Source organism: Hydra viridissima, unplaced genomic scaffold (assembly GCF_058129835.1).
Source record: "Hydra viridissima isolate aposymbiotic clone 2 unplaced genomic scaffold, HvirCarnegie_v1 scaffold_4, whole genome shotgun sequence".
NCBI lineage: Eukaryota > Metazoa > Cnidaria > Hydrozoa > Anthoathecata > Hydridae > Hydra > Hydra viridissima.
The window spans coordinates 1438325-1457531 of record NW_028324303.1 but is presented as its reverse complement, the minus strand read 5'-3'; the positions used below and the strand labels follow the sequence as shown (position 1 = coordinate 1457531).

The window sequence follows — 19207 nt, the reverse complement described above, 5'->3', positions numbered from 1 at the left end:
AAACTCTGAATGAAAAATTGTCTCAAATGATGCGACCAATTCTTTGTTGTGTAAAGTTAATATCATAATCAGTTGCAGGATACCTAGTCGAATTTAATGTGGCGTAAATGTTAGTTAAAGTCACATTGTTAAAGATAGCAGTGCTCTGAAGCTGACTAAAATCTCTAGCAGTTTGAAATTCCACCAAAATAAATCTAGGTATCTCTGGTGATGACTTTACAGACAGTCTCCAAGTAAAGTAAGTTGAAGCAGGTTGATCAAACTGATTATACTATTTCCCTCTGTAAGCAATAGGTAAGGTCATTTTTGACTTTTCTCTTCTAATGAAGGTTTTACTTCTGGCATTCACCAACAAATTAAATCCAGTGTTACTTTTCTACCAGTTACTGCATTGTCCCTAACAACAGCATCATCATCAGAATTTCTTGTAAGTGTAAGTAAATGTTTAATGCCATATACAAATTTATCACAATCTTCGCAATATCTAAAGATGTGATACAAAGGTACTTTCAAACTAAATATACCCTTCGAGACAGGACTATTTAGTTTTGTTTCAAAGGGTACATTTTTTTTGAAGAAAATATTTTTTTACTTTGAAATATTTTTTCCAATTATCATAAAAGTATGGTTTTTTAACACTCTGCATCACCGCCCCTTTCGAATTATATTACCCAAACCTGTGTAAATAATTTTTCTTCATCATTAATGCATAGGTTACGAAGTTTCATCGAATTGAATAGTTTTTGTGATTTTGTATTTGTATACATCTTATCGTCATACAATATAGTTATAGTTCTCCAAAATGTAAATCACCTTGAAATCATTTTAAAATCGCTCGGCGATTTATATTGAGGAGAAGCTTCAACCAACGTATTTACTTTTCAATACCAATAGCATTCTTAATACCACTTTCATCAATCAATGCATTAATATATGTTTAATCAGTCTTTCGGTCAACATAGATTTCCAAAATATTATTTGTTTTTTGTGTCACATTGCTCGGTTTAGCATTTTTTTCCAAAATCGATATTATGGTGAAAACGACAGCCATAAGGTCTCGCTAATCACTCTGCAAGGAATGGCGGAAAAAATTTAAGCATTTCAAGTTTGTGGATCTATTCACACCCTCAGATGCTTCAACGAAGTTTTTAAATCTTGTTTTGAAAAATTTCTTTAGAATGACATTAAAGGCAACACTAAGAATTTCAAACAACCATTAAAAAACTCAGATCAAAAACTAATTTTTTTCATTTTTACAACAGTTGTAGCAGAAAATTCCATCTGGACTTGCTCTAAGATAAAATGGTTTAGAATCAATATGTACTCCAGTTGCTTTTACTCAATATTTAGTATGGTTGGCTTCAGATATTGTCCCGTAAAGTGACACCACTCTGCTCATGATTGAATTCTTTTAGCTCCTTGTTAAATCATTCTTATGATATTTTTTTGACCATATCTTGTGCTTTGAGAGGGCTCGTGGTAATATATGCCAAAAATTTTCTTTGCATTATCTAATATGCAATATTTTTCAATTAAAAATCAACGGTACTGGAATTTGATTGGGATCTATCTTTTGTGGCAGGGAGACCAACTATAGAAAAAACACGCTCAGAAGGTTCAATTATTCCCGGTTTTACCAAAGTTTTCGTGACCAGAAAAGCGACTTTTGTATATTTTTTTTTTTCTTAAAATATTACTTTCACTAACTAAGTAAAGAGCTTTATGTGGTTGATTCCTCAAGCAAAAAGTGTTTTCAACACCTTGTCGTAGTGTTTAAATATTATAAAATTTTTTTTCTTAAGTTTTCATGATGGTACATTAGAAGAACTACTGAGCTTGATGAGGCTGATGTTTGATGGTTTGCATGCACACTATCTTTAAGAGATGAGGAAGGTCGGGAAAGTTTTTATTTTTTTTTCTTATTAAATTATCATCTAGGTTGAATTGTTCCATTTTGTCAACAATAGCATGTTGAGTCATTATCTGTGAAATCCAGCCTATTTTGAGACTAACAAACACTGTGCTCACCATTCCACGCGGGCCAGCTTTTGAATTTAGCTGCAGAATTTTAATATGAAGAGCATCGAAAGTTTATTTAACTAGTATAAAGAATGCAGCATCTTTGGGATTACATTCGGAGAATGGCTGCAAAAATATATTCCTTAAACCCAGATACATATCAGATACATAGTTATTTTGGTGTGATAGCATGCATTGTGGAACCTGCTATTTGGTTTTAACAGTAAGTTTTTTGGTTTTTAGTAAAAACTACTCACAAGTAGCCGGGTACTCAATCACATTTGGTATTTTTTGTCCCGTTTAAGATTAGAGCCGGGTAAGTTACTACCTGTGTGGTAGTAATTTACCACACAGGTAGTAATTCTAAATTCAGACGAAGTGAATATCTCCATTTACAACTTTTGCAATTAACTATACCGAAAAACTGATGAAATATTATCTGACAAAAACGTATCGCATGCGGTACGCTAATTTACTTATTCTTAAATTTCACAGAACAGTGTAAATAAAACTAAACAATGCTCAGTGAATATGAACGAAAGTTTATTTAATAAAAGTTATAGTTCGAAGTATACTGTTCAAGATCTAAATAAGTCTAGGTGACGCATAGACTTCTTTCAGGTGTGCTTATCATCGGGTATGACTTCTGGCGAAATTGTGAAGACATTTAATGAATATATTAACTATCTCTTCACAATGTTGCGGGAGGTCATTCCCGCGTAAAGAGTCTTCACTAAGTGCTCATTTTTAAAATATCAATTTTTAAAGCAAAAAATGATTAAAGTACTAATGCTTTTTGCTTTTACATCGACGAGTTTTGATCTCCTTTGCATCTGTAGAATTTGTTAAGTACAAAGGTATCAACTTTATTACATTTTGAATTTGAAATCGGTGCAATATTTATCATTGCGAGATTGATACTAGATCTGGAAAGAGGTATTTCAATATATGGATTTTATATTTGCTCATAATTGATTGTTCGTAGTTGATTGTTATTAGCCAAATTCATATAACGCGGTTTGTAGGGAAAAAAATAAAAATGGTAGCGTTTTAAATAACAACAAAATCGTATGAAGTCTATTTTTGTATATAGATAGTTTTGTTTATATAAATTTCAAATCTTTTTCAATAAAAATAGTTACTTTAGTTTAAAGTCGTATTATGTCGAAAAATATAGATTGATTGAAAAGTGAAGAAATGAATTTTCAAAAGTAAACGGTTTTTTTTATATTAGTTATGAAATCTACTTATTATAGCATTTTACTGAAAATGTTGGTTTCTGTTTAAAGTTATAAAACGCACAAGTAGTAGAAAAAGGCCGGTTCTGGCGCATTTCATGCTAAGCTAGGATTGAAGCAGAATAATTTTCTTATCATGCGCCAGAACCGTCATGTAGTAAATCGTTGATGAAAAAGGTCGGTTCTGACGCATTTCATGCTAAGCTAGGATTGAAGCAGAATAATTTTCTTATCATGCGCCAGAACCGTCATGTAGTAAATCGTTGATGAAACAAATCTCATAATCTAAAACATGTTGTGTTTTTTAGATGTGTAATTTCATGATGAAAGTATATCATGAAATTTTAATGAGATTTTTTTTTTTGATCATTATAGAATTAAATTTAGAAAAGGGATGCTTGAAAAGGGTGAATTTGGTCCTAGAAGTAAACCAGATCCAACAGATTCATATTTTTTACCGTTTTTGGCATAAACTCCTTCTTTTAAGGAGCTTCCACTTACCCACGGTGTTAAAAACATTCCTGATCCTGCAGCAGTCATTTTCATTCCTTTTCCGTTCTTTTTCAAGTAAATGACACCTTTTCCAGCAATTTTATCGACCATGGCAGCTCCTGCAGAAGATCCAACACCTGCTAATAATCCGGTAGCTAAAGCAGGAACGACTCTCGTCGCAAGTGTGCTACCTAGCATCCCCAAGAGTGGAAGCAAAGCACCGATAAATCCACCTTCTATTTTGGAGTTGTAAGATAATTGTTTTTTGCTCAGTTTGAGGGCGACTCCGGTTCCGTTGGTGTACGCTTTTGTAATTTTATTTAATTGGGCTTTCGTCACTGCAAGAATGTGTTCACCGTCTAGATCTGAATGAGATAGTCTTATATTGACGTCACTCTTTTCTCGAATCGCTTTTTTTATTTTATCAGCTTGTCCTTGTGAAATGTTTAGTTGTACTTTATGGTAGTTGCTCATTTTATATACATAGGAAAATATTTATTTCACTTCTCGTATGTGATATCGGATAGCAATGTTTTCGCCGCGAAAATCGATAAGTTCTCCGTCTTGATCAACGATTTTTGTAATCATCGTAGAAATCGAGCTCAATTTTACAGGGAGGTAAATCAAATGAGCAGGTCTTTCAACGATTTTATAACCAGGTGCTACTTTTGGATAAAAGGTGTAAATGGCGGTTGATTGTTTCCCGTTCACATAGGAGGAGCCAACCACATTGTTGAGAACCCTGATGGAGTTGATCGTTGTAATTCTAGAAATGTCGTCAGACTCGTATTCCGAATTGGGATCCAACTGTCTTTTTGTAAATCCCAGTACGGACGCGATACTGTTGTCCACGTTAAAATCCAGCATATAATTTAAGCCTAATTTAACGTTTGTTTTTAAAGTGTGTAAGTTACCTGTAATTTTGATGTTTTCAGCATTGTAACTGATTTTATATGTAGAAATGAAACTAGGGCTTTGGGCTGTGTAATTTTTTATCGTATCTGAAACAGATTTTTGCAAATAAGTGTTAATGTCAGAAATGTCATAGCTCCCTACTGGAATGACGATATTTTCCCAATTCGCTCCATTGTTCATGCTATACCTGAAAGAATTGTTTGTACTGATGATGTTTGGAAAGCTGTTATACGTTTCAAGGCCTAAAAAAGCCATTTCATACTTCTTCCCATCAACAAAAACGATTTTATCTAAAAAATCTGTAATGATTACGCTTGAATGTCCATCAGCGTCGATTGTAATGCTTGTCATTTTATAATTTGAGATTTTTTATTTAGATCTTTTAAAAAAAAATCATTCATTGGGGAAATAAAAAGTGTCAAGTCCACTTCTATATTTTCCTTCATCCTTCTTAGAGGACAGATCAATCACAGCAAATCCGTGAGGTTCAGACCAGCATTTCTTGCAAAACTTTTTAAATTCTTCTTTCCCCATATCGCTAGAAACATGATCATGATAAATGTGGTTTATATTCTTCGAATCCTGTGGAAACAAGCAAATGAAATTGGTGTTTTCTCTTATGGTTTGTCTAGGTAACATAAAATAATTTTGTGCTAGATAGAAACAATCCACGTTGGAATGTCTTCCTCGGATGTAATATTTTTCGCATTTGTTTTGCTTGTATAACTGCAAATCGTCAAAGATCATCAGATTGTTTTTGGAGGGATCGAGATCTTCAGGTTCTGGCACGTCGTCTGCTGTTTCGAAAAATTGACATTCCATGTCTGCTTTGTCTCCCCATTTTTTTGAAATATCTTCAATCACGCATTCTGGGCTCATGTTTAATCTTTCTATTTCACCTTGAACTTTGAACAAGTCGAGAATGATCTCTTTTGGCAATCTTTTTTCAAATGACCTTTTCAGTATTTTATACTCTGGTTGAAAAAGGGATTTACCAAACACTTGTAAATGGTTGTAATCTAACCAACCAGGCTTGAGTAGTAAATTCAACAGCAACGTTGTTTTTCCACAGCCAGACTTTCCAACAATGATTCCTCGTATACTTCTTGGTAAAAGTTCATTGTTGTTTCTTTTGCTTTTGCCGGTATTCCATGACAAATCAGTAATATCCATTTTTATATTAAAAAATTTATATTTAAATAAAAAAATGTACTGCGTCAAATGTAAGAGAAACACAGAGACAGAAAACTCGCGTCATGCGATAAGCAAAAACAATAGAAATATGCTCAAAGGAACTTGCTCCGTCTGCGGATCAACCAAAAACAAATTTGTTTCGTCTGCCAAAGGAGGAGACTTGGTTGAATCGATTAACAAACTCTCTAACAAAATCAAACTTCCATGGGCAAAGTTTCCAGGAGAAATGCACGTCCCAGGGATGAACTTTGCAGGACCTGGTACGAATTTAGACAAAAGGCTAACTTCTACAGACATGTATCAAGATTGGAGCAAGCCGGTGGACAGAGTGGATAACGCAGCCTACCATCACGATCTCGCTTATAAATATTTTAACGACAAGCAAAACAGAAATCTAGCAGATCAAATGATGCTTGAAGAAATGAACTCTATACAAAACCCTACTCAGAGAGAAATTAACGAACGAAAAATAATTGAACCCATCATCAAAGCCAAAGCCAAATTCGGATTAGGAGTGAAAAAAATCAAAGATTTTTCCACAGATTCAAAAAATCTGAAAAAAAACCACCGGAGAAAATAAAATGGACAGATCAGCTTGCAAACGAGCTTCATAAACCGATGATTCAGAATTTTAGAAGAAGAAAAGTATTTGTGAATAATAGGGATGAAATATGGGCTGTTGATTTGGTTGACATGCAATCGTTTTCAAAATTCAACAACGGGATTAAATATTTGCTCATGGTGATTGACGTGTTTTCAAAGTATGGATGGATTGTTCCATTAAAGAGTAAGACTGGAGTTGATGTAGCCAACGCTCTTAGCAAAATATTTGAGAAAAGAAAGTGTATGAAGATGTGGGTAGATAAAGGAAAAGAATTTTATAACAAGCATGTAAAAGCTCTAGGTGTGTCGTTATACTCTACTGAAAATGAAGAAAAAAGTTCTGTTGTCGAACGATGGAATAGAACGATGAAAGAGAAAATGTTTAAATACTTTTCAGCTAACAACACCAATAGATACATTGGCGTTTTAGACAAAATGGTAGATGACTACAATCACACCAAACACTCTTCCATTAAAATGACTCCAGTTGAAGCGAGCGATGAAAAGAATAAAAGCAGGGTATGGATGAGCCTCAATGGAAAGTTGCAAGCAGAAAGACGAGAGCCTAAATTTTCCATGGGTGATAAAGTGAGGATCGCCAAAAAGAAGTCTCATTTTGAAAAAGGATACACACCAAGATGGACAGAGGAGGTTTTTACTGTATCAAAAATTCAGTACACAGACCCGCCCACATATAAAATATCAGACCATCATGGTGAAGAGATACAAGGTACCTTTTATGAACAAGAAATGCAAAAGACCTCTCAAGACGTATTTAGAATTGAAAAAGTCATTCGCAAGCAAAAGAGCAGATCCTTAGTCAAATGGCTAGGATATCCTGATACGTTCAACTCTTGGGTGAACAATAAAGAATTGATTTCTATGCAAAAAGGATCTTAAAAATCGAAAGATTTTCATTGATCCTAAAAGGATTTAAATAATTTTCTTTTCTTTATAAAAAAATGTCATTTACTCATAAGTATAAAAGAAATGTTCAGGAATTAGAATGGAACGGTTTTGAAACGGTGTTGAAGCATATGGAAGAAAGAATTGGATCTTTAGAGAAAAGAAAACAGAGTCATAGTATTATAACCAAGACTAAATTGGAACACCCTCCTCAGTTAAACATAAACAACCAGTACGAGATTTTTGCTCAAAAGGAATTAAAATTTCAGCCCCTTTCGCACAAACAAATATCTTTATCCATCGGGTTGAAATTAGACAAAGGTATTGCAGTCGTGACGTTGACGAATAAATTAAAAGATCAGCTTAGATATTATAAAAACGATATTATTCTTTCAGATTCTGCAGATGACATTATTATAGAAGTAAATAGTAATAGTGAACGCGATGTCACCGTCAAAAAAGGAGAGTTGCTTTGTAAAATATCGTACATCGATTTGAATTAAATACTTTACGTAAAGAAAATAAATGGAAATAAACAATAAACTTTATCCAGATCTAGCAACGGCTCCATTCTATGAAGGTCAACATTACCGACTTCAAAAAATAGGAGAAATCCAAAAGGAGATTGAATTGGAAAAGGAAAAAAGAATGACTTTGAGCAAAAAGTACCATCGAGCTGTAAGAATCATCTCTTTTGCAGATGATTCAATGCAAGCCTTATGTATCGCTCTTGGTGCTGTTGGAGTAGGATTTTTAACCACCATTGCAGCTGCTCCTGTTGCGATTGCTTGCGAAAGTGTGGCTCTAAGTCTTGGTTTTTTATCTATCGTTGGAGGTCAAGTTAATAAAAAATTGGCTTTAAAAGCAGAAAAGCATGAAAAAATAAAAGTGCTTGCAGATTCAAAACTAAACACCATAAGCGATCACATTTCAAAAGCGTTGAAGGATGATGTTGTGAGCGATTCAGAATATGAATTGATTTTGAATGAACTTCAAAAGTTTAAGTCTATGATGAGTGAGATAAGATCCACAAATAAAAATGCTATTGACGAAGTGACCAAAGAGTCTTTGATCAATGAGGGAAGAGATCAAGCGATCAAAGCCTTTAACAACATGTTTAAAAAATCATAATGATTTTCCAGGATTACACAAGTGAATTTAAAATAAATAAAAACGTCAACTCGGGGTTTTTATTTAAGTTTTTTCTTGTGATTAAAAAAATGTCATTTTTTAAAATACTAGACCCTAAAAAGAGGGCTGAAATTATTAAAAATATTAATGAGAACAGAAAACAAATCTATGAAGAAAGCCTCAACAGAAACATTTCAAATGTCAATTATCAGAGTGATTTGAGTCAGTTTTATAAACCTCTCATCGAAAGCAATGAAAAGATGATCAAGAGTATTGAAGAAAAAGTGAATAACGAGCCTGCTCATGTGGATGAGTCTAATCCATTAGGAGATGAGTCTAATCCATTAGGAGACATTTCATCCCGATATTTAGAAATGTATAATACGCGATTTAAAAAAAATATAGTTAAAAGAAATTTCGAAATTAGTAAAATTGGAAAAAAAAGGTTCTTTGGAAAAATGGAGGTGCAAGTAGATGGAAATGATATCATTGTTGGAGGAAAGAGGTATGAAGGAACAGAGGGTCTTTGGAGTCTTATGACGGAAAATTATTCTAAGAACAAATGGAGCGATGTGAACGATGAAGATTTGGAAAATTATTCGAAAATTTTGTTCGACACTGGAGCTATTTACACAGAATCAAATCCAAACAGAGCAAAAAGCTCCAGACTAGCAAAATACACGGAAATTATAAAACCCATTTGGGATAGATTTAAAAGTCAAAATAGTGTTAAAAGAACAGGTAAAGGAATCATTATTATTCCAAGCGACCCCGATGCTCTTGTAGAACAGCTTGAATTGAGCATCACTGCTGGTCATGCTGGAAATCAGACCTCTAAAAACGTAGCTGTCGCCATTTGTGATGAATTGCTAAGACAAAAAGAGATAAACAAAGAGCAATACAAACATCTACAAAGAAGTATATATCAAAAGATATAAAAAAATATTTACCCATTTAAAAAATGCTAATCATAAACAACAGAAGATATGTTAAAAAGAACGTTTTTGGAGGAGGAATTGTGGATACGATTAAGAATTTTTTGAGAAGGGCTGCTACCTCTAACGCATCAAGATCTTCTTTGAGCCTGTTAAAAAAGGCGGCAAAGAGCGAACTGGGTAGAGAAGCCATCCTGGCCGCAAAATCTGCTGGTAAAGAATTGGCTACTTCAGCTATATCTACTGTCAAAGATGTTGCTATTGACAAGGGTAAAAAAGCGATCGAAAAAGTGTACTCAATCACTGGGACGGAGAAACCAGAGATGCAAGCCAATAGGGGGAGTCCAGCCGATAAGATCAATACGTTAGTGAACGACGTGGTTAAACCCATAGATGATTTGCATAAATTGTTATATGGATCGTCCATTAAGAAATCTACAAGGAGAAGAAAAATGACAGAAGAAAATGCAGTTAAAATTCAGAATCTTGTTCGACTAGGGAGTGGGATGCGCACTGCATGAAGTGATCTCAAAGAATTTCATTGATCCTAAAAGGATTTAAACTTTTTTTATTTCTTATATAAAAATGATTAACGCCGACAGATTAAGAGTAACAGAAAAACCAGAATATGACACTGGTATTGAAAAAATTGATTTCTATGAGTACCTTCCATCAAATCTCGATTTAAATAATTCAACCGACATCACCTTTGAAATTGATTGTCAGTCTGTGCATACAGTTCCGTCAGAGGCGTACGTCCTCATCGAAGGAGTATTGAAAAAAGCAGATGGAACTGCGTACACAGCAACGGATAATATTACCTTGGTGCACAATGCAATGATGTATTTGTTTAGCGAAATCACTTACGATTTAACAGGCGCTCAAGTAGAAAGAGTGACAGAACCAGGCCAAGGAACAACGATGCTTGGATTGCTAAAATACCCTTATGCATTTCAGGTGGCGGAAGGTCTTAAACAGATGTGGTATAAGGATTCGACAAACGCCACTGGAAATGGTGGGTTCATCGTGAGGAGAGATCATTTGTTTGCAGACACCACATCCATTGGAGCATTTTCGTTTAAAATACCCTTGAGACACATTTTTGGATTTTGCGAAACCTATGATAAAGTTGTTTACGGTTTCAGACACACCATTAAATTTACAAAGAAAGGAAATGACGATGCTATATACAGAGCTGAGAGTGTTGCTGCAGGAACGATTAGTTTGTCGAAATTCAGACTATTCATGCCTAGACTTGAATTGGACTTGACTGAGAAAAATAATTTCTATGACTTGATGAAGAGTAAGTTGACCATACCAGTAGCGTTTAAATCAAACAGAGTTGAAAGGCAGATTGTACCAGCTGGAATAACGCAATTCAATTGGTCTCTTGGAAGAGCCACAGACAAGAGCATTCCTAGATTCATACTGCTCGCACTTCAATCAAATAGAAATCAAAGTCAAACTGTGAATCCGTCCATATTCGACCATTGCGATGTCAACAATTTTTACGTGATTGTCAATGGGATAAAATACCCCAATTACAATTACGACTTGAATTTTGGAGAGAAGAAAATTACACAGGCTCATTCGGACGCTTTCTCATTCGACGATAGATATTATGGAACAAATGAGCTTGTTTGCCAATCTGGTTTATCTTTGCTGGAGTATAAAAATTTATTCCCGATATTCTTGGTGGATATAAGCAAGCAAAAAGAAAGAGTAGTTTCTGAAACTGCTGAATTGGTTGTCAATGTTCAATTCCGTACTGCAACACCTGCAAACACTGTTATTTACGCGGTGATTGTTTCAGACAAACTGTTGAGCTTCCAATCTAATGGAACTAACATGATAGCTGTTTACTGATTATAGTTCCTTTTAGGATCAATGAAATTCTTCGAATTTTAAAAAAAATACACGATTCGAACTCTTGATAAAATGATTTAAATAATTTTTTTTCATTACATAATAAAAACATGAGATATACAGTGAAGGATTTGAAAAAATTGTTAAGAGAAAATGGTGTTTCAAGAACATCAAACCATTTAATGACGCTGATGATGATTGCTATCGAGAACAAGCTCATCGATAAGGATACGCTTTTGGAAGATTAGAAAGAAGATAGACCTGTAGGCAGACCTAGAAAGAGAGCAAAAAAAGAAAAGCCGAATGAAAGTAATCCTAAATATGCTCGTCTTCATAATATTAGAAATACTCCTGTCGTTGTGAGAATCACTAATGTAGAAACGGGTGAGGTGACTGAATACAATTCCCTTTACAAAGCCATTAACGAGACGAAACATGGGTGCAAATACTTTTATAATCGAAATGGGAAAGTAGATGATAACGGTATAAAGATAGAAATTATAAATTCTGATAACATTTTGTAACTTTTCACAAAAAGTTACAAAATTGAAAAATGATATAAATAAAAATCTTACTCTATAAAAAAATGGAAAACAAAACTGCCAAAGAATTAAAAGAAATCGCTAGAGTGCGAAATGTTAAATATTATTACAGGATGAATAAAGCAGATCTTGTAAGAGCTCTGCAGTCAGCTCCTGTTCCAAGACCTGTTCCAGCTCCTCGTCCTGTGGTTCAAAGACCTGTTCCAGCTCCGCGTCCTGTTTCTAACGACTTGATTTCATTCGGACCTGCTCGCTTACAAAATCATGCGACTACTAGAGTTGAAACATCTATTGTTGATGAGCCTGTTTCAGATCCATCGCCCGTTATCCTACCAAGACCTGTTCCTGCTCCTCGTCCTGGATTTTTTTCAACCTTGGCATCAACTGCGAAAAAAGTTTCTTCTTTTGTTTTTAATAAATTTAACGATGTCGTAGAATGGGTAGAGCCCTACATCCCAGAACCGATCAAGAAAAAAGTAGACGATGTAGGCAATGAATTGAGAGAAAAAATGAACAATTTAAAAGCCATCGTGAGATCAACCGTTTACAAAAGTCCTATTGAGTTTAAATTAACCAAACACGCTGTGAAGAATGTGACTAGACAATATTCTTATGAAGCTAAACAAAATCAACAAGATGCTTCCGCATTTTTAGACATGGTTAAAGAGGGGGCGGTAAAAATGTTGAAACAAAATAAAAATACCAAAGTGAACTTTGTTTTAAATTGTACCATGACTCGTGCGAGTATTACCACTGGGGAGGAAATCAGTCTCACTTTTCCTTTTGCAAGTAAGTACGCCATTGTCTTGGAAGCAACGGATTTAGAAGAGTTATATAATACATCCAAAGGAGAAATTCTAGAGAACATAGTTAAATTTAATAGTAATGGATCCAACTGGAGAATGTCGAGAATTTTAAAAATAGATATGAATGTGATTAATTATGAGCCTATGAGAGCTTCATCATGGATAGAACTGGATAAATTTCTGAAAAACAAAAAGGCAATCATTAATATAAAAAATAACGACAACGAATGCTTCAAATGGTGTGTGACTAGAGCCTTGAACATGAAAAACAGAGACAACGAGAGAATGGATAAAGAGCTCATTGAAAAGTCAAAAGACTTCCATTGGGAAGGAATAGAATTCCCAGTCAAGCTAGAACAAATCGAGAAGTTTGAGAAGAACAATCCTGACATAAGCATCTCTGTTTTTGGATTTGAAGACAAACAACCTTACCCTTTGAAAAAATTAAAATATTTCGATAGAAAGCATCATATCGACTTGTTATTCATTTCAAACAAGACAACGAGTCATTATTGTTTAATTAATAATTTCAGTCGACTTATGGCCTCTTCAACATCGAAGAAGGAGCATAAGAAATATTTTTGTAGGAATTGTTTACAAGGATATTCTTCTCAAGAAGCGTTAGACAAGCATTGTACTTATTGCAAAGAGCATAGTTGCGTTCGAGTTGAGCTTCCTAAAGAAGGTTCATCCGTAAGCTTTAGCCAAGTGGGAAGATCCATGAGAGTTCCGTTTGTGGTGTATGCTGATTTTGAAAGTCGCATCATACCTATCAGCACATGCAATCCTGATGAAAAGCAGTCTTTTACCAAACAGTATCAAAAGCATGTTCCAAGCTCGTACTGTTATTATATCAAATGCTTTGACGAAACAGTATATAAAGGAAAGCTGGAGACCTATACTGCGACGAGTGAAACAGATGATGTAGCTGGTAAATTTGTAGAGAGTATTGAGAAGGATATTATAGAGATTTACGAAAGCACTAAATTTCCAAAAAAGATGGTGGTCACTGAGGAGGATGAGAAGAATTTTAAAGAGGCTAAAGTATGTCATATTTGTAAAGAAGATCTTACAACCGATAGAGTGAGAGATCATTGTCATCTCTCAGGAAAATATAGAGGTGCTGCTCATAGCGATTGCAATACAAAATATCAAGTTCCAAAATTCTTCCCTATCGTTTTCCACAATTTATCTGGTTATGACTCTCATTTGTTCATCAAGAAACTCTCAGGTGGAAAATTAAGTTGCATCCCCAACAATGAAGAAAAGTACATTAGCTTTTCAAAAGAAATCAAAGTGGGAGAGTTTGTGGGTAAAGATGGAAAGACTCGTGATGTAAAGCGAGAATTGAGATTTATCGACAGCTACAGATTCATGGCTAGTACTTTAGACAGTTTAGCTAAAAATCTTACCGATGATCAATGCAAAAACGTTGCAAAATATTATTCAGGAACCCAATTTGATCTATTGAGAAAAAAAGGGGTGTATCCCTATGAATGGGTGGATACGATGGATAAATTTTCTGAAACACAATTGCCTCCTAAAGAGGCGTTCTATTCCAGGCTTTGTGATGAGGGAATAAGCGATGAGGATTATTTACACGCTCAAAAGGTATGGAAAGAATTTAACTGTCAATCGTTCAGAGACTATCATAATATATACAATGCGTCTGATGTGCTCATCCTCGCAGATGTGTTTGAGAATTTTAGAAATGTTTGTAGTGAAAATTATGGTCTTGATCCCGCTCATTATTACACATCTCCAGGATTAGCCTGGGATGCCGCACTCAAAATAACAAAGATATCCTTAGAGTTGATCAGTGACTATGACATGATACTGATGATTAAGGAAGGAATACGTGGTGGAATCAGCATGATATCGAATAGATATGGAGTCTCTAACAATAAGTACATGGGAGATTCTTATGATCCCCACAAAGAGTCGACCTTCATCCAATACTTGGATGCGAATAACTTGTATGGATGGGCGATGAGCAAACCTCTTCCCGTTGAAGGATTTAGATGGATGGCTGAAGAGGAGCTCCTTCGTTGGAAGTCCATGCCTTGCATTCTCGAAGTCGATTTAGATTATCCTGAAAGCCTTCACGATGCGCATAATGACTACCCCTTAGCTCCTGAAAGAATGGAAATTAATAAAGTGGATAAGCTTGTTCCAAATTTAAACGATAAAAAGAATTATGTCATTCACCATGAAAATCTCATGCTGTATGAGAGATTAGGATTGAAATTGACAAAGATTCATAGAGGTATCACTTTTGAAGAAAAACCTTGGTTAAAAGAGTATATCGATCTTAATACGAATTTAAGAACCAAAGCTAAAAACGAATTTGAAAAGGACTTTTTTAAGCTCATGAACAACTCTGTCTTTGGAAAGACCATGGAGAATATTGAAAATCGTGTGGATGTCAGACTCGTGACGCAAGAATACGAGGCTCTAAAATTATCTAAGAAACCTAATTTTGAAAGTCGAACCATTTTCGATGAAAACTTGGTTGCTATACATATGAAAAGGACAAAGTTGGTTTACAACAAACCCATTTATTTAGGAATGTGCATCTTGGATCTGAGCAAAACGCTCATGTTTGAATTCCATTACGACTATATCAAACCAAAATACGGTGGTGATAAAGCAAAATTGTTAATGACAGACACTGATTCACTCTTCTATGAAATCAAAACAGACGATTTTTATAAAGACATTGCCGAAGATGTAGAAAGTAAATTCGACACGAGCGAATTTAATAAAGATCATCCTGCTATAAGCAATTTCGGATTTAAGGCAGGATTAAATAAGAAAGTGATAGGAATGTTTAAAGACGAAACTGGAGGAAAACAGATTGAAGAATTTGTAGGGCTTAGATCTAAGCTCTACTCTTACAAACTCCATGAAAAAGAAGAGAAAAGATGTAAAGGAGTGAAAAAAAAGGTGGTTGAAAAAACAATCACTTACGAGGACTATAAAAACTGTCTTATGACTAAAAACGAGCAACTTAGAACCATGAATGTGATCCGGTCTCGTTTACATGACATTTATACTGAACAGATCAACAAAGTAGCACTCAGCGCTGATGATGATAAAAGAATCATCTTGGAAGACGGGGTAAGTACCTTAGCCTATGGACATTACAAATTAAAAAAAAATACAACAAACTAATGGTAAGTAGATCCGCTCAGCTAAAATAAAAAAATAACATATTAACAGAATGCATTCTGTTAATATGATCAGCTAAAAAAATACAACAAAATAATAAAATGATCAATGTAGAAGGAATAATACTGCCAAACGAACCTCTATCCAACTTTCAACTGATAGAGTCTGCAAAAAAATTAAAGATTAAAAATTTCAGAGGCGTTTTTGTTCGTAATGAATTACCGAATAAGGCACTGAAAAAAGAATGTGGAATTGTGAATACGGGGGATTCTAGCACAGAAGGGTTTCATTGGGTCTGCTGGTATAAAGACGGGGATAAAAAATACAGCTTTGACTCTTACGCTCAGCCTCCTCTCGAGGAGCTTGTCCATTATTTAAAAAGTCCTGTCTTTTATAACAGCGAAAGGGTGCAATTTGGCAACACTTCTTATTGTGGCCACTTGTGCCTTTACGTTTTAAAAAGATTGCAGGAAGGAGACGACTTTCAAAGTGTCATTAACACATTGTGGTAGACTCAATGAGTCAATTTGCCAGAGCGTTAGATTCAAAGAATCAATGCGTGTTAGCGCTGAATTAAAAAAAATAACGCCTATAAAAAAATGGTAGACAGATACAACAGAACACAATTAAAAGCTTATTTAGACGCTGTTTTAGAAACTGAAAGCTTAAACAGTAACCTATATGTGAGAACAGATGGGAATAGCACTATCACTTCAGACATGGATTTCAACTCTCATAAAATCATCAACATGGCAGAACCGACAAATGCTCATGATGCTGCCACCAAATATTACGTTGACAATCACGTGACAGGTGGGACTGGAACGGTAGTTGGAGCTTCAGATTTGGATTTAAATTTTCACAAAGCCATCAATTTGAACGAACCGACAACTCTTCATGATGCCGCGACAAAAAATTATGTGGATGTGAGCACGAGTCTTTGCGTGAAAACAAATGGATCTAGTACGATCACTGGAGATATAGATTTGAATTCTCACAAACTGATCAACGTGACTGATCCGACTAATTTAAAAGACGCTGCGACAAAGGGGTATGTAGACACGAAAGTCGCTTACAATAATATTTCATACGTAGACATTAACATGACATCGCACAAAATCGTCAACATGTCCGATCCGACAAGTGCGCAAGATGCTGCTACTAAAAACTATGTGGACACTCATGTGACAGGTGGGACTGGAACGACAGTAGGAACAGCAGATTTAGATTTGAATTCTCACAAACTGATCAACGTGACTGATCCGACAAGTGTGCAAGACGGAGCGACGAAAAACTATGTGGACGTCTTGTCACAAAAATCCAACTTTTTAGAAATGATACCAGGATCTGGATTCACCAGTTTAGGATTAAAATCGCAAACTATAGCTGCTGGATTACCAGATGCGGCTACAGTTTTCAGCTACTCTGACGGTCCTGGAGTTTTGAGAAGGCTATGGTTGGCTTTTTATGGCACTGTCACAGGAGGATTAAGCGTTCCTGGAAATGTTTTTCTTAGAATTCATGCAGACGGAGAAATTGGAGTTGGAAATTATTCAGAAACCACAGATGCTGTAGGTGTAGACCAAGCTGCTCTTGCTTGTGACTTGCTCTTCTCTCCTCTCGGGGGACCGTATTATGCCAACTCTTTACAAGGTTGCAATGTATATAGCAACACTTCCTTAGGAGGATATTTCACACTTGACATGCCGTTTAAAACAAGCATTGAAATAAAATTAAACAACAAAACGGCTTCACCCATCACTTACTGGATTCAACCCTTCATCACCACACTCTCAAACATCCCCACCTACTTGCCGTTTTACAAGTTATACTGTAGAACGTTTAGGTATATCAACACCACTTACGGAAATGAATATGTACTGATCAATACTCCAGGTAAAGGAAATGGCGTTTTTCTGAAAGGCATCAGAGCACACATCATTGGAGCCTCTGGAAACTGGTGGGAATCCAGAGTGAGAATGTATGATGGAAATTTACCCCCTGGAAATGGAGCTGTGCTCAGTCCATGGACTCCTTGTAACGGTAGCAATTACACTTCCTTCCCTGGGTATGACAGCGGCAGCAAATGCATCTTCTCCTCGTCTGGCTTGGAAGATTTTTACTTGTCCTCATGGAACGGATCAAACGTAACCTCCTTCAACAACGAGTCCTCTGGAATACTCTATCAATCCAACGCTTCCATTGACTCTACCACCACCATCTCCTTCTACAGAAATTTCGGAAAAGCAGACTCCATGCCTAGCGTTGAACCTGGAAGAAGACTCGTCGTCACCCTCAACTCTGGCGACGCTCAAGTCGGTCAATCTGGAAGTTTTTACCTTTTACTTGGACAAGTCTATTATTACGCGTGATCATTACACACTAGTAGTAAGAAAATGCCGGTTCTGGCGCATTTTTATTATCTAACTATTTTTTTATACAGAATAAAGGAGCTCGATCTGTAGGTAAGACATAAAAAAAATTTGAGTTAAGAAAAATAAATTCCCATTATAATAAAAAATGGAGAGCATCATTAGAAATATAGATCATATTGAATATGTTATGGAGAAGAGCATTGAGGAATTTAGCGACTACCTGTATGAGTATATGGAATTCAAGCCTGATGGATATAAGAAAGAAATAGAAAGGTTGGAGTTGCTCATTGCTAGATCAAATGTTTACCTTATGAAATTGATGGATATAAAAAAATCGTGTTGCAACGCTATCATCATAAAGAAAATGCTTATGGATCTTATAGTTTATATACATAATGACCTTATTAGATATGAATTGGAGAAGGAGTTAGGTGAATATCTTTTCTATTTAAAGAAAGCAATAGAAGGTATTAATGATGAAGACTCATGTGCTCCTGCGGCTTAAAGCATTTTTTCGATGTAATTTCATGATGTTGTGACATCATGAAATTTATATGCGACATCATGAAAAAATAGTATGAAATGGGTTTTGTATATATCTTATTATAGCAAGAAAAAAATGATTTAAATAAAACATTTTTCTTAATAAAAGAAAAAGGAAATGAATTACATTACAATTGATAATTTTGATGAGAGCAAATTGATGGTAGGTGAAGTTTATGCTGCCACTAAACCAGTCGCATATCAAAAAGTGCCATTAAAATATTCATATCCAACTGAAGAGGGTCCTCTTTTAATACGTACGCCCATATTATTTTCGTATGGTGTGTGCGAAAATAAGGATCCAGCGACACAAAAACTGACTGGATATTCCATGCCTTTTGTATGCTTTGATGCAAAAAAGGGAAGGACTCCAGAAGACGAAAAGTTTATCAGCATGATGGAAAAGATTACTTTGTTTATCAGAGGTGAAGTGGATAAATTATCAGCTAAACTAAAAAAGGGAGGAAGAAA

General features: G+C 35.2%; 2 protein-coding genes across 2 annotated transcripts; both read left to right on the top strand.

Moving 5' to 3' along the window:
- Nucleotides 1-10018: 10018 nt before the first annotated feature.
- LOC149889349 (uncharacterized) lies at nt 10019-11299 on the top strand. The gene has a single exon (XM_090085102.1). It carries the CDS (start codon nt 10019-10021, stop codon nt 11297-11299), a length of 1281 nt encoding a protein of 426 aa, XP_089941228.1.
- Nucleotides 11300-12743: 1444 nt separating this feature from the next.
- LOC145196831 (uncharacterized) lies at nt 12744-15821 on the top strand. The gene has a single exon (XM_080073718.2). It carries the CDS (start codon nt 12744-12746, stop codon nt 15819-15821), a length of 3078 nt encoding a protein of 1025 aa, XP_079929844.2.
- Nucleotides 15822-19207: the final 3386 nt, after the last annotated feature.